The sequence below is a fragment of the Plectropomus leopardus genome, chromosome 9 (assembly GCF_026936395.1).
Source record: "Plectropomus leopardus strain MGB_pleo_1.0 chromosome 9, ASM2693639v1, whole genome shotgun sequence".
In the NCBI taxonomy this organism is placed as follows: domain Eukaryota; kingdom Metazoa; phylum Chordata; class Actinopteri; order Perciformes; family Serranidae; genus Plectropomus; species Plectropomus leopardus.
Window position 1 is genome coordinate 22,295,857 of NC_142184.1, and position 14,536 is coordinate 22,310,392.

At 42.6% G+C, this 14,536-nt stretch overlaps 1 protein-coding gene across 6 annotated transcripts in view; it reads left to right on the top strand.

Annotated features, from left to right (window-relative positions):
- The window catches only part of rerea (arginine-glutamic acid dipeptide (RE) repeats a), a 153,408-nt gene that overhangs the window by 124,609 nt on the left and 14,263 nt on the right, over positions 1–14,536 (top strand). For all 6 annotated transcript variants that reach the window (XM_088082237.1, XM_042491197.2, XM_042491196.2 and 3 more), the window contains one exon: positions 6,329–6,409. In XM_088082237.1, coding sequence (XP_087938363.1) covers positions 6,329–6,409 — 81 coding nt within the window. The remainder of the gene's footprint in view (positions 1–6,328; positions 6,410–14,536) is intronic.

Genomic DNA, 14,536 nt, shown 5'->3' on the forward strand with positions numbered 1-14,536 from the left:
TATAAAACTATAAATATTTCACCATAATCGTCTCCGGAGCAGTCTTGTAGTTGTTGTGCACTTACAGTCTGTTGAGGATAGCTCAGTTGTTATTTAACAACCAAGAAAAGGGAAAATGTGATGTGTTATTATGGCAGACAGTCAGACGTGGAGTAGTTCTCTAAAGTCTAACTGAGAGAGGCAATCCCACCACACACTTCTCTATGTGTGTTTTATCAGGAGCCAAATCAATGTGCGCTGCCCACACACAACTCTTCCCATCCTTTTGATTGTGCAATAGTCACAACGGCAAAAATAAATCCTTTTAAAACGGGAACAAAAAGCACTTCAAGTGAAAAGCATACAGGTTGTTTCTTTTTGTTGCCTTTAATGGTCTCTCCACTGAGGCCTTAATACAAAATAGCAATAACGTTACATCACTGAGTAGTTCTCCTGTCTAAATAATGCCTGGTTAACACAGTGAAACCACAATAAGCTGACAGGATATGATCATCAACAGTGAGAACAAATTCTGCTGTTCAGATCAGAAAGTCCAGTTACAGATGTAAATGAACACTTTTAGGTGACTCTTGGGTTGTATTTGCCTCTGCTGACGCTTTCTGGGTAACTACGGAAACGTGTTTTAGATTGAAATACTTGCACATGTTCCGCGTCATGAAATTAAGTTGCGAAGATCTTTGAAGAAGCTGTGTGCGACATTTAGAGCATATAGCTGCAAACCACACTGTGTTAAAATATAGTGAAGTAAGTAGTAACGGCGTCACCCTCCCACTGTGTTTATTGTAGTCTGAGCTTCTCTGTTCTTTGTTATGGTGGACGGGCCGGCCGCGCGTGCATGTTAGGGCATGTGAGTCCCTGCATGTGTATCCCACTGGCTAGCTAGACGCCACTCTGCACTGCAACCACACAGTAGTTACCGCCGATAATGTTGCATGGTGGCAAAACAGAGTTTCTGCAAAAGTTTTACGCCCACCCTCTGGCCCCCTAACCCGACGTTAGCTACATCTGCTACTGTTTTTTAGCACTGTTAGCACCATTAGCTGTTAGCAGCCAGCTCAGCCACCTCCATGTTAAGAGTTGTGTGCCAGCAACCTCTAAGTCACAGAGAGACACTAAAGGTCATGTACAGCTCCTTTAAATTGATAAAGCCAGATTTGTTGGTTAATATTAATAATATGATTATTGAATAGTTTGACAGACGGTGTTGGAAAACCTAGAAGCTACACAATATACAGTCATCGCTGTTGTTGCAGTAATAATGTGTTGCGTATTTGTAATTTTATTTAGTTATTTACAATCTGTTCTATAGATGTGTCATATTACTATACATGGATGTTGATGATAAGCCTTATTATTTGCACCATTAGATGATCTGTATTGAATATTAAATTTTTGATAAACAGGATAATAAGTGTCTGGAAAATTTTAGCAATTATATGTAGTTTCCCACCCATCAAAGCTCTCTAATGTCCACCTCTTCTCCCACCCAAATCTTCATCGCGATAATAAAATAGGAATATATTGAGTTCAGTAAGTTGATTAACTGTGATAAAAGAATACATTTAAAACAAGAGATTTGACCAAAAATGCATTTAAGTCTTAACTTAAAGTCACACAACAACTACATTATATCTTGTTCCGCGCGCAAATATTAAATTCTCACCTACCCTCAGATGCACTACTTAGTGAACATGAGCTTCATCATCTGCCTCAGTAAATCTCAAGAGTATCAAATGAATTGATTTTCTTCTAAAAGTTATGTATTAACACGGATAAAAAGATAAAATCCAAGCTAAGGTCAGTATTACATCACCTGTACCTGCCCTACCTGCAGAGTCAGTGAAGGTCATCATCAAGAGACTCTTGCACTCGTGAATTTGATTTAATGAAATCGTCTCTCCACATGAAGCTACTGTCATTCTTGTAAATAAGCGGTGCTGATAATGCATCGGCCAACAGGAGGTGCCATATAAACAATCAGAAGCAGCGGCAGCAGCCGTCGTGCTGCGTGTCGCCATGTCAGACACAGAGAGGCTGATCTATGACTGCTGCGGGGCGGCAGGTCTATTCCTCAGCCAGCTGCGCCGTGCCGTGGCTTATCTCCGGCTGCGTCTTCAGCTGATGGATGACTGAAGCGGGCTGCCCACAGCACTGAGGTGGGAGGGAGAGGAGAGGAGAGAGTAGCGGCCCCCCAGTGGTTGAACACAAGCCTGCAAACCTGAGACACACTGCCCAACCAAAAACACCACAGGCAGATAAAACACAACACGCCGCCCTGCATCCTCTGCTGCAGGCTGTAGATTATTTTAAAGTTAGATGAGCAGCTTTGCTTCGTGGGTTTTCGTCTGCAGAGGGAGCTCTGCCTGCTACACTGAAGATTTAGTGTAAACAGTGCATTTTTATCACCCTGATGGTACAGTGCCAGCAATGCTTTTTAGGGTTGTTTAGTAACTAAATAGCAGGCAGGATGGGCGTGTGCTGGAATTTCCTGTCACCTTTTGTGTCAGTACAAGCAAAGGGAAGCAGAGGACGTTAGTTTGCCTGCTGAAAGTTAGCAGAGTATAAGAACAGGAATTTCCATCTGTCAGAGTATTTTCTCTGTTTTTCAAGGTTTCTAATCAAAAGGTGTATCGCCTTTCACATCTGCATACATTGTTCTAAAGATAGATTTCTGTCTTCACGTATAGCGTCAATACAAAGAGGATGTGGGCAAGACAAGTGTCTGTCAATGCGGTCTCTCCCTCGCTTCTTCAAGCATGTTGTGATTTCCTCTCTGCTCACCGTGGCCAATCTTATTACTAGCTGATATTTCATAACAGACAGCACTGTGTTTTCCCCTCTGGTTTTGGTTTGCTGTCTGATTGTGCTCGGCCCTCGGGGTTTATCCACCGCAGGCTCTGAAAGGTCAGCTTTTAACAACAAGTCAAGTCTAATGACTCCATATTGAGTGAAAGTGGCTTTGTTTGCCGTTGGACGGTCTTGCGTCAGTGTTTTCATGCAATGACATTTAGCAGGAGTTATGTTCCATGTGTGAGCCTGCGCCCCGCCGGTCATCATGATACCATCGTTGTGCATATGTCTGCATTATCTTAACCAGTTTTACAACTCCCAACAATCAACTCTCAAGCAGGAAGTGCGCACGCACAACAATGGCCTATTGAATCATTTTTTCTCCTTCTCCTCCTCCTTTTATATGTCTGCTCTCCAGCCTCACAATAGTGCTCTGTTAGTCTCCGAGGGGAAACTTGGGGCGGGTGAAAAAACGCCAGTTTTCTGGAACACACTCGGAGAGAGAAGCCTGTTGTTTCTGCACAGCGGATGGCCATTTGGTAGCGCTTCCACCCAGCCCCCCTTCCTCCTCTTCCTCCTCCTCTCTCTCTCTCTCTCTCTCTCTCTGGCTTGCTCGCTCTGGCCCTCTCAGCCCCTCCTCCGCCGCTGTGTTGCCTAGCAACGGAGGGCTGGAGCAATCGGAGCAGGGGCAGAGCGATTCAGGGAGCAGATTGGCGGATGATTTATTAGCTGGGCTGGAGAGCAGTGAGCCCAGGCAGCTGAAATGGAGCCTTAAACTGGAGCCGACGTGTAGAGAGGGGAGGAGGGAGCCAGCGAGAGAAAAAAAACGGAAGGGAGGGGGAGAGAGGGAGCATGCACACAGCTCCTCTATAGAGACGGACGGACAGACTGTGTAAATAGTACAGTTGGGGAACATAATTAAGGTGACATAATTAGGACAGACACACAGGCTGCATGAGCTGGTCTAATTATTGACTAGTCCTGTCGTTACTGCGAGGCTGGAAATCTCAATCCAAACTCTTCTCTTGTGTGGTCCCTCAGAAGTCAAATACTGACTCGATTCAGTCAGCAGAATCCTACCTTTTCTGAAAATACTTACACCCCTTTTACGCTCTTTCTTATTCTATCTCTCCATCCTTCTTCAGCTTTTTCTAAAAAAAATAAAAATAAAAATAAAATGTCATTTTCTAGGCACTTCATACTTTATGCACCTGCGGCTTTGTGACTCGTGTGTCAGGTGGAGCTGAGTGTAGAGGCACTTTTTCTTCTTTTGCTTTGGAAAAAAATTGTCTCCTAAATTAATGTATGTCATTTATATTCTAATTCATTTACCCCAACTCGTCCTCAGGACTAACTCCACTTTGACATTATTTAAAGACCGTTTCATCCTCTTGAAACTTTTTTCACAAACATTTCAGAAAGTGATATTTCTTCTCGAAGCCAGTATTTCAAGTAAATATTTACCTACTTTTGTCATCGCCTGTCAAACAAGCCCTGTGATGTTGATCCTCTGAATCTCAGCACTAGTGTTCATCTGGTCGTGTGCACCTCTGTGAAACTTTGACTGACAGCCCAAATGATAATCTGCTCTTAACCCCTCGAGTGGTTAGAGACGGGTGCTTGGATGTGGGGGAGCGCTTGTGTTGGAGACGGCTCCATCTACTGGCTAATCATCCGCTACACCTTCAGTCTGATTAATGCAAATTAACTGCTGTCTCATGTCACTGATGAGGCTTTTTTTTTTTGTTCAGCTGTCAGCTCCTTTACATCTGACTTTTGGTCAGACCTCGTATGTTTATTTAGTCTACTTTAACTCAGACTTGTACTTATATGTTTTGTTCCTCACAATTATGCTGTTAAACTCTAAAACTTGGGACTGTTGAGTTTGTTTGCGTAATATAGATAAATACAGCCATTCATTCCTGTTGTTGAGATAGGTCTGTCTTTCTCGCCTGTAATTTTCCCTCCTGAGAGACAGTTGTGTTTTGCAGCTGGCTGTGTTACTTCTGTAAATTTGGCCTTTGTTCCCCACCAAAATCTGGGTATGTAAACAATCTGTGGTTACATAACGCACTGTACATGGCATGGAAAATGAACTCCTGACACTCAGAAGAGGCTCCATGCCTGATTTTCTCTCTCCCTTGTCTCCTCTCACCATGTCCAAGAGCTGCCTCCCCTCTCAGGCTGGCAGCTAGTTGAGTTTGTGGCTGTGTTTGTGTGTGTGTGTGTGTGTGTGTGTGTGTGTGTGCTCACCCCAAAGCTCTGAATGCATTTAAAGGACTGCTCTAGTTGCTCTTTCAGTCTAGCATGCTGCTATGGTGCAGTTTTAACAACAAACAGTGGCTTGGCTTTTCCTGTGACGGTCGTAGTGACATGACGCCTGCTTGTGCAGTTTTAGAGGATCGAGATCAGGCTGATTTAAGAGCCGTGCCCGACACTAACATGAAGCACAAGACTCCACTCCGGGTTTTCCAGCCTGCCGCGAACCAGAGGCTCTCTTGCAGAAAGATCACATGTAAAGCCTTCCCCTTTGTAGTGGAAGAGCAGAGAGTGACAAGCTATTTCTTGCTTGTAAAAAAACAGAGGAAAAAAAAGCAATGTACCATCGGAGACATTGTGGATTTGCCTCCTAATTTTTCCTTTACCTGTGGCTGGATGTAGAGATTGGTGCTGTGCTCCCTGAGGACTTTTCCCTGCTTTTTGCTGGAGTTACTTGGTGGAAACGGTTGGCTGAGATCACTGAGGAACGGGGCTCGCCTCTGGAACAAGAAAGTAAATCTGTTGGTTGTCTGCTTCGCTGGTTATGAATGTTTTCAGCCTCCGCTTTTCATGGCTCGCGGTCTGTGGCTCTTAAAGGAGAAGAAATACATTTAGGTTTTTCAGCTTTTTGGTATTTGTTCCTTTCTGATGTTGTTTTTGTGCGCGCTGAGGTGAGGTGGTGTGTTCACATTGAGTTTTCATGCCAGAATAAACCCGATGTTATTGAAGAAGCAGTTTCTGTCATCATACTGTTCCTCTCTTTTCACTCGTGTGAGGGTATATTTGTAGATTTTAAATTTTGACATGTCTTCTTTGCTGTTAAAATTGCCAAAATGTAAAGGCAAAAATAGAAACTGTCCAGCGTGCACAGTGAGACATTTTCTTGCTTTTCAGCGCTCAAGTTAAGGCTTTGAACTTTTCACTGACAACACATTCAACATGTATACCAGCAAGCATGTTTTTATATCATTTTATGAGGTTTTTTTAACTGTATTTTCTCTCCACATGAAAAGACAAGCTTAGCTCAGCGTCTGTCCCTGCCTTACTTGTCATTTCCTCTCTAGTTTTGCTCTGACATGGCTGTATTTTCTCCGGAGTTTAAACGGCGACAGAGATTTCTAGATACACATCAAACCTCCCCAACCGCAGACTGACGAAATGAAAACAATGCTTTTGCCTTGGTGTTAGCCTGTAACTTTATGCAGCCACAGCTAAGCTGACTTCACACATACTAACTGGTCTCTTTTTTTCTCTCTCTTCCTCTGTGAAAAAATTGCAGAAGCGCTTCATTAAAGGGTTGAGACAGTTCGGCAAAAACTTCTTCAGGATCCGGAAAGAGCTGCTGCCCAACAAAGAAACGGTAAGACGATTTAATTCCCTCCATACTGCCGAACTTTTTCAGCGTGTGTCACTTGTTTTATTGAACTGGGGCATATGAAACGAGGTACATGTGGTTTGCTCGTAACTAATGTACAGCGTGAGCAGTAAAACATTTTCTGGTGTGATATTTTGAGCGTGGCGGGTTTTTAACCATGGGCCTTATTGATAAGAAGTAAGTGCTGCCTGCCAACAAATGTGCTGCAGTATTGTCAGATCCTCCTTCTGGCTGTTTTGAAGAAAGCATATTGTTATACCTGAGAGGAAAAAAAGGCTAAATGTGCTGCACAGACGGCCACCGAAACCTTAAAAGAGACACGCTGAACATTAATTAGCACTCTCTCTTAGCAAGCGGTAAACAAGTTGTGCAGATGTGATGTGAGCCGCTGTGTTTGCAGCACATCTCAGGTCTCAAGAGCAGCCTGCTTCATCTCATGTTTGTGTTTGTGCTCAAGTGTTATATCAGCACTTGAGATTTTCTTTTTGTTTTTTTTTTTTTTACATTTTCACAAACTTTCAAAGTAGTGAACTCTAAAGTGCAGCATCATGGCGTACACGAGGATTAGAAAGCAGGTTACGATGAGAGCCTTTTAAGCGAAATAACTACAAATGCAAACTCTCTAATAGTTGTGCTTTTAAAGGAAACAGTTTTATCTGGGGGTCTTAAAGTGGCAAATTGAAATTGGATTATATCGACAGAAACGCAGGCCCAATCAATTATTTTTGGTCATATAAATTAGAGGGTTTTTGTCCATTCTTAAACCAAGATATTAAAGAGTTAAAGATGTCAAACCGGTGTTTGTTCTCAACTGATTATAGCTAAAAATACACGCTTCTTTTGTTTGCTAACATCAATACTGTCAACCAACCTTAAACAGCATCAAAAAATATAAATGACAGATTTTGTTGCTGTTTTAATGTATTGAAAAGTACCTGAAAGTGAAAGTAGGCTCCTAATTTGTACTTTGAATTTACTCAGTCTTTTATTCACTTGTGGAGCACAGATTATTGAGCCTTTAACTATGATTAGGATTAAACTATAATTTAAATTCCTTCTATCGTGGTAGTTTTAAGGCTTGTTCATTTTGGATTAAAGGGGAGAACACAATTTAATAACAGCTGCGCTTTAAGGGACTGATGTAAGTGCTTGTTTATGTATGCAGACAGAAGCTTGTCAGAGTTTCCCTCCTCTGTGTTCGTGAGTGTGCGCACGCGTCGATGTGTTAATCATCCCTGCACAACTGTGCAACTTGTTTCATGGTGCAAATGGGTCAAATCCAGCACTAACAATGACAAACACCACTTAAGCTTATTAAATGTGATCATTACACTGGAAACAAAACAAAGCAACCACACAGACTGTGTGTTGTCTCTTTAAGCTGAGCTACAGCATTTTACTGTAATCTTTGTCTCTTTATATCTGCGCAAGTAAACCTGTGTGCGCTTCAGAGTTTTATCTCTGCTCTAACCGGCAATAAAGGGAACATGCTGTACATGTACATGTTGCTTCAAAGCCCTCCGCACCTTTGACTTAGCTGTTAAATTATTCTCAGATCTGCATTTTGATTCAGAAAGCAGTGCAGACCTTGCTGTTTCTGCGAGGCCGCTCCTGCTGGAAGTGTGCCGCTACAGTGCTGACACAGACATCAAAGGAAAATCAAAGGTGTTTGTCATAACTTCTCGCCACTTCATTTCCTTGTCTGCTGTGAGCTGAGGAGATGTCAGCCCCTGCTCCTCAAACACCCCCTACAGATCATGTGATATATATTTTTTTTCTTTACTCAAAATCTCTTTAGTGTCGCCTCCTTTGTGCTACATTTTTATTCCTCCAAACCAATTTGAACCTCTTGAATAAGAGATTAAAGTGTATGAACACAGTTTCCTCACAGAGGTTTCTTCAATTATTTTTACTGGTTTTGAAATATACGACTAGTCCAGTTGATTGGCTATAAAGGAGGTATTAATGTAATTCAACCTGGAGGGGGAGTCTACTTGGCAGGAGAAGTAATAGACCTCCTCCAGGATCTGGGCCTGCCACCACTACAGAGCAGAGAGAGATTAATTTTCCCTCTACAAATGGAAAATAAACTGCCCTTTAAACATATGAAAAGAGGAGAAAATGACTGGGAGAGCACGGGGAGGGTAGCAGCGACTGGAGGAGCAGGGGTAAGGTGGAGCTCAATATAGTCGCTGAAAAGCCGGGGTTGTTGCACAGGAAAAAAATAAAACTCTTTGCTTATGATTGAACTTGCTTTTGTGCTGTGAGACTGATATAAGCGAGTGCCAGTCAATACCCCGAGGACAGCTCCGTTTATTTTCTACCTGCTCATTCCCAAATGTGGAACATGAGCGCAACAAGATATTTTAGGTCCTTCCCATTATCTCCAGTCACAGGCGCACATTTCTGTCATTCCTCTTGCATGCTAAGCAATCGAAAAAAAGGAGCGTGTTGCAGAAATGAGGGTGTCCCTGCCCTAAGTCATTGCCGTACCACTGTTGTTGATGCGGAGTTCAGAGCGTGAAACCCTTCGGGCTGATATCCAAAGGTCCAGTACAGTGTGTCTGCTCCTCACTGTTCCTCCCGCTAGCCCCTATTAGCTGCTCTGCCCCTGAAGTGCCAGCGCGGCTCAGAACACCCAGTGCCAAGGGTAAGCACCCAGCGCTGTGTAAACACACCAGGCCCGACTAGCACTCAGGAATGCTTTATATAAAGTCACATAAAGGCCCAGAGGGGGAAGTGGGTGTGTCGTCTGACCGTCTGCAGCTAACTGTGCTGCCACCATTTCCTTCACTCCAGAGAGGACGTCATGGAACATGAGCTTTCTGCTTCCAGTGTTTAAACAGCTAAATATGCTGAAACGGCAGATCACAGATAACTCGGCTGCTGATATTTTCACTGTAGGGGTTTTCATAAAAATGTGGTTTTAGGGGAGATCAACACGCAGTATTTGCTGAGCAGATTTGTTTCGGCTCTGTTTGCTGTGCAGCCAAACAGAGAAATTGACAGTTTGAAAATTGGATCAAATTAGAAAGTTTTTATGGTTTTTTTTTTTTTACAGAAAGAACTGAGCCCAAAACAATTCAGTGGTGGGGAAAAGGTACTACAGTTAATTTGCACATTAAATGGTGTAAAAATTAATGCACAACTGGAATTTTAATATTTCAGGGACAAGGCTATTATAATTATGCATTACTTAGTGAAACACTGCTAAATCAACTCGTACCTAAAACTACTTTGACTGTCCAATAAGAGATTTTAAATTTCATGAAATCTGCACAAAAATTGCACATTGCTTATTTGTTCTACCGTGAACTTTCGCACATTCCCTGCCGAACACCTTTGCACATCCTGCACAAAACTGTACAGCTGTCAGTTTCCGTGTGCATATTTGTCTTGTTATTGTACTTTGAAAAGTATCTCTACCATATTTTTATTGTAAATGTTTCTATTCTATATTTAAGTTCTTGAGTGTTGCAGTATTTGCCCTATATTTTTTTAGGATTATTATGATATATTTATACCTCTTAATATGTTTATTATATGTTTAATTTTTGCACAAAAAATCAAAGCAAATTAAAAAAAGAAAAAAGAAAACCTACTTGGCAATGAATCTGATTCTGACTCTGGAAATACAAGTAGTTTATTGACTTCATTGTCATATATTAGTGTATTTATGTATTTATAGCCCATAAAAAGTGTTTCTCCATAAAACAGAGCAGCCATAATCTCATAAACTTGATGAAGTAATGGCAAAGAATTTACAAGCATAGAACAAAAGCTCGGCGTGTGTGTGTGTGTGTGTGTGTGTGTGTGTGTGTGTGTGTGTGTGTGTGTGTGTGTGGGAATGTTTATCGGTTGAGTTTTCCCTCGAGGCCCCATTTCTGCATCCTGTCGTTTATTCTCTCGTGACTGCTCCCCTGTACGCCATGTTTAAATATTAAAGTTCATACAGTGTGTCAGCACAGAGTTAACCTGATCTCCAACATAGTTCACTATTTGTATTTTACTCAAACTTGGTAAAAATCATTAAGACTGAAGATTTAGAGGAAAAAAGGAACAAAAAAAATAATGGATATGAATCTGTATAGTAATATGTCACAGTTTTAGTACAGTGAGCTGGGACTTGCACAGCACAACATCAGCTGCAGCTTGCAGGGCAGGAAAAAAAACAAACACTAAACTGATCCAAAGAGACATTTTTATGCTGCTGGTTCCTGCGTTGTTTTGACACAGAGGTGGAAAAGACAGAAAGGTGCAGTGGCAAAGCTAACAAAGGTGAAGCCACGGTGTGTTTGTGCTTTCGTGTTAGCGTCACAAGTCAAACAAGTGTCCTCAGATGGCAAACAGTTTGATGCTAGCAGCTGGCCAGGTAGCAGCAGTCATATAAAAAAAACACATTTCTCAGCAGAAGTCGTGTCTCTGTCTAGCGTCCTCTCGTGGTTTGTGTTTCTTGGTAGCTCTTGACTGTGGCAGGTGACGGAGCTGCGCAGGGCACAAAAGTCACTTTGACTTTAGAGCGTGTTGTGGTCGTAAGGACGTACGGGCACATAGCTGACCTGAGCTGCATGTCTGATTTTAAAAACACTGCTTTACTGGTGATGAGGTGATGTGCTCGGTGGCTCTCGCAGCATCTTGTTCTCTCGGAGAAAAGAGAGCACCCCCCGCCCCTCCTCCCTCCAGGCCCTGTCATTTACAGGATGGCCAACAGGAGAACAGTGTTCTCAACACAACCTCACAGCAGATGTTTGCCCCGGTACAATCTGTACAAACGTCAAATTGAATTCATTGCCGTGTCCTTAGCTCAGCAGCCAGAACCTTGGGGATGACTGTGATTATAAATGCTTTGGTTCAAACACTAATTAAACCAGCTACAAACTACAGGGCCTGGTCCAGTTGGCAGCAGCTGTCACCAGCGTGACAGAACAGCTTTCGTGTTTGGTAAATGATATAACTTGTTTAGGCAGTGAAATCGCTGTCGGCTGACGGAAGCTCAACCAGCGCGTATTGATGTTCTTTTAGCAGACCACAGGCAATTTAGCGCGGCAGAGTGCGGGCAAAATCTTTTCTTTTTCCCCCCCTTTCCCCAGCCTAATAGATGGAGCTCGGAGAGCTGGAGCTCCCTGTGTAATTGAGTTCTTTGGTAAGCTTCATGTTGTGGTTTTTTGGGGACTAGCTTATCAGCAGAACACGCAGGATCGACCCTCCAGCAAAAAGGCACTGTTGCCATCCAATCTGCTTTCACTGGCAAAAGCGCTTACAGCGGGAAAAACACGAGTGCTGATTCTTCAGCATGTGCATCCCTGACCTGTGAAAGCAGAGCTTATTCAGTCATTCTCCAGCAGAAAGGCGCCGCGCAGCAGGGAACGGCTGTCTATTTAACCGCCTTTCACATGCACCCTACTCCACCAGCCAAGGTCCTTTCACTATTCAGTCGTCTAAAGTCTAAAGAGGACTGAGAAAATTATTTTAACTTGCCCAGAATTCACCGGGTACCTCGTCATGTCGCAGGAACGTTTTACCTGCATATTATGTGACAAATTTTTATCTCATCTGCATCACAAAAAGATGCTATTAATTACAGATTAAACATGAATAGTAATGCTGTTTAAAGACTCAAGATAAATAAACATGCCAGAAGGTCCTGCAGGCGTCACACACAAGCGTCAACAAAGTTCCTCCCGACCACTACAGTCAGCCTGAGGATGACAGAAAAGTCAAGCACCACTCACTGAAACGATACGCTGTAAAACCTGTCATGGCCGATGAAGAATACCGAGTCCAGGGGTCGAGCACATACATAATTAAACCCTGGTTTGATTTAGCTCAGAGAAATACATCCCCCTTCACCTCGCCGAAATGAATCAGGAAGCAGTCCTCCCTCCTCCGGCTGCAGACTGTGGAGGCAGCAGGAGGAGCACAGGTTCATGCTGCACTAATGGATGTTTACACAACTCACCATCGGCCACCAGAACCCAGAAATCACATGCTCCCTGCGTGCTGCAGCCTCGGGTATTTAGCAGATATTTGCGAGGAGATTTTTTTTATTAGGGAAGGGTTGTGGTTGGATTCGATGTTGATTGTCCATTGTTATCCTCCGCTGGCTCTTTATTCCTCCCTCTCGGCTCTCCTCCACGCTCGGCCCTCCCCCTCCTCAGCTCTCCCCTGTTCTCTCCTCCTTCCCCTGCTCTTGCCAGTAACGGCCTTAACCGTTTGGCTTCATGTCAAAGCAGGGGCCTTTTGTGGCTCTGTCACAAATCTGCCAGGAAAAACAGAAACCATCTGTTCAGGCCTGGGCCTGAGAGGGGATGAGGGTGTAAATACACAAGTTTAGCCCTCGCCCTCAGCCCTGCCCGCGCACACAGGACCACCGAGCCCAGCAGAGGAGCCTGCACTCCCACTCAGCCTCAACCTGCACTCCCACCCGCAATTAAGCTGTAGTCTGCAGAGGTTTCATGGTTAACCATATTCAGTCTGAAGCCTACAAACAGGAACAGAAGATGGCTGAGTAAAAAACCTGTTGACTTACGTTACAAAACAAAGCACTTGCTCTCATCTCAATGCAATCTCATTTTATTCAAATAATGAGGTTAAAAAAGTCTTTTTAAATCCATAAATAAACATGAAACTCTATTTATGTGCCAGCACACGACTTATGTGCAGTCTTTCAGCTGCTACCCTAAAGAGCACAGATTATTTTTAAATTAATTTATGCTAATTACAATGAACAGAAGATGAGTGCAAGTCAATGCACGACAGATGATGAACTTGTTTCTCAGCTCATCTCAAGAAAACATTGCTGTGCATAATCTTGAACTCCCATTTCACACGCACTTTTATGTAGACGACCATTTTAAGTGGCAATAAGCGAAATGGAAGCCCTGAGTGTCGTGATAGGAGGGTAAGCCCTTTCCTTGTCGGATAATCCACTGGCCAGAAAGCTCCTGCAGATGGAAGCAGTCTAAAAGGCCTTATAATACTGAGCTTATGTTGTCACTATCTCATGTACTGCGGAGCGGCAGCACACTCTGTACCGCTCTGCAGTGATTTAGTGGACTGGAGGAAAATTATGGTGCGGAGGCCGGGGCCAATCTAGATTTCTATTTCAAGTATCTCCATGAATTTTTAGCGGGTACTGGTGAACTGTTTTAGATGCAGGTTTGTGCAATAAGGTCTGATTTACTGTTGTCTTTATTTGAAGTAAAAATGCCAACTTTGCTTAGAAGCCTCGCACACACAACTGGCTAAACACCCAATCATGGGGAAGAAACACAAGGTAAATGAAAGTGTTGCTGTGGGCATATGGCAGCATGACAAAGTGACTTTGATAGAGAAAAGTAGGCAGTCAGTGTGTGAGATCGGACATATGTGACTTCAGGGGAACTGAATTTGACGTGCAGGCAGGCTGAAAGAGGTACTCTATCAATCTCTGTTTGACACTAATTTACAACACAAAGCCTTTCTCAACCACGGGAACGCTGTGTTCATATTTAACTGCACTTCACTCACAGACATCGTTATGCAACTCCACATCAAGCTTTACCTCCATCATCGTGTTCAAAATCTGCATTCAGACTGTAAAGGTAAATTAGAAAACAAACATTACAAAAAGTTAGCTTTTTTTTTTACAATGTAACCTTTAAACATCTGGACAACATCAGTTTTTCTGTGCTGTGTTCAGAAGGGCATTTAAACCTCTGAAACCTAAGAGAATTGGTTTAATTTTTTTTAGCAAACATGGGGGAAAACATAATGTGCAACTTGGCAAGAAATTTTGTGCAAATTACAAAAAAAAAAGTCAAAGGTTACAAGGAAATTACCTAAAAAATAGATGGGGGGGATCAAAAATATCAAGAAAACCTATCCAGAAAACTACATTTATAATTCTTATGATTATATCTTTAAAATTATGTTACAGAAAAACAATTTTTTTGTAATTTCCTTGTAACTTTTTGCTAATTTCTTGCTCATTTTATAGCCATTTCTTCCATATTTTTGAAGGTTAATTGAGGGAAAGCCCAGGGCCCAGATAGTATTTCCTCTTTGTTTTTTTTTGTTTTTTTTAATTAAATGTATTCACTTTTCAACTCAATAAATTCACTCAAATTCAAG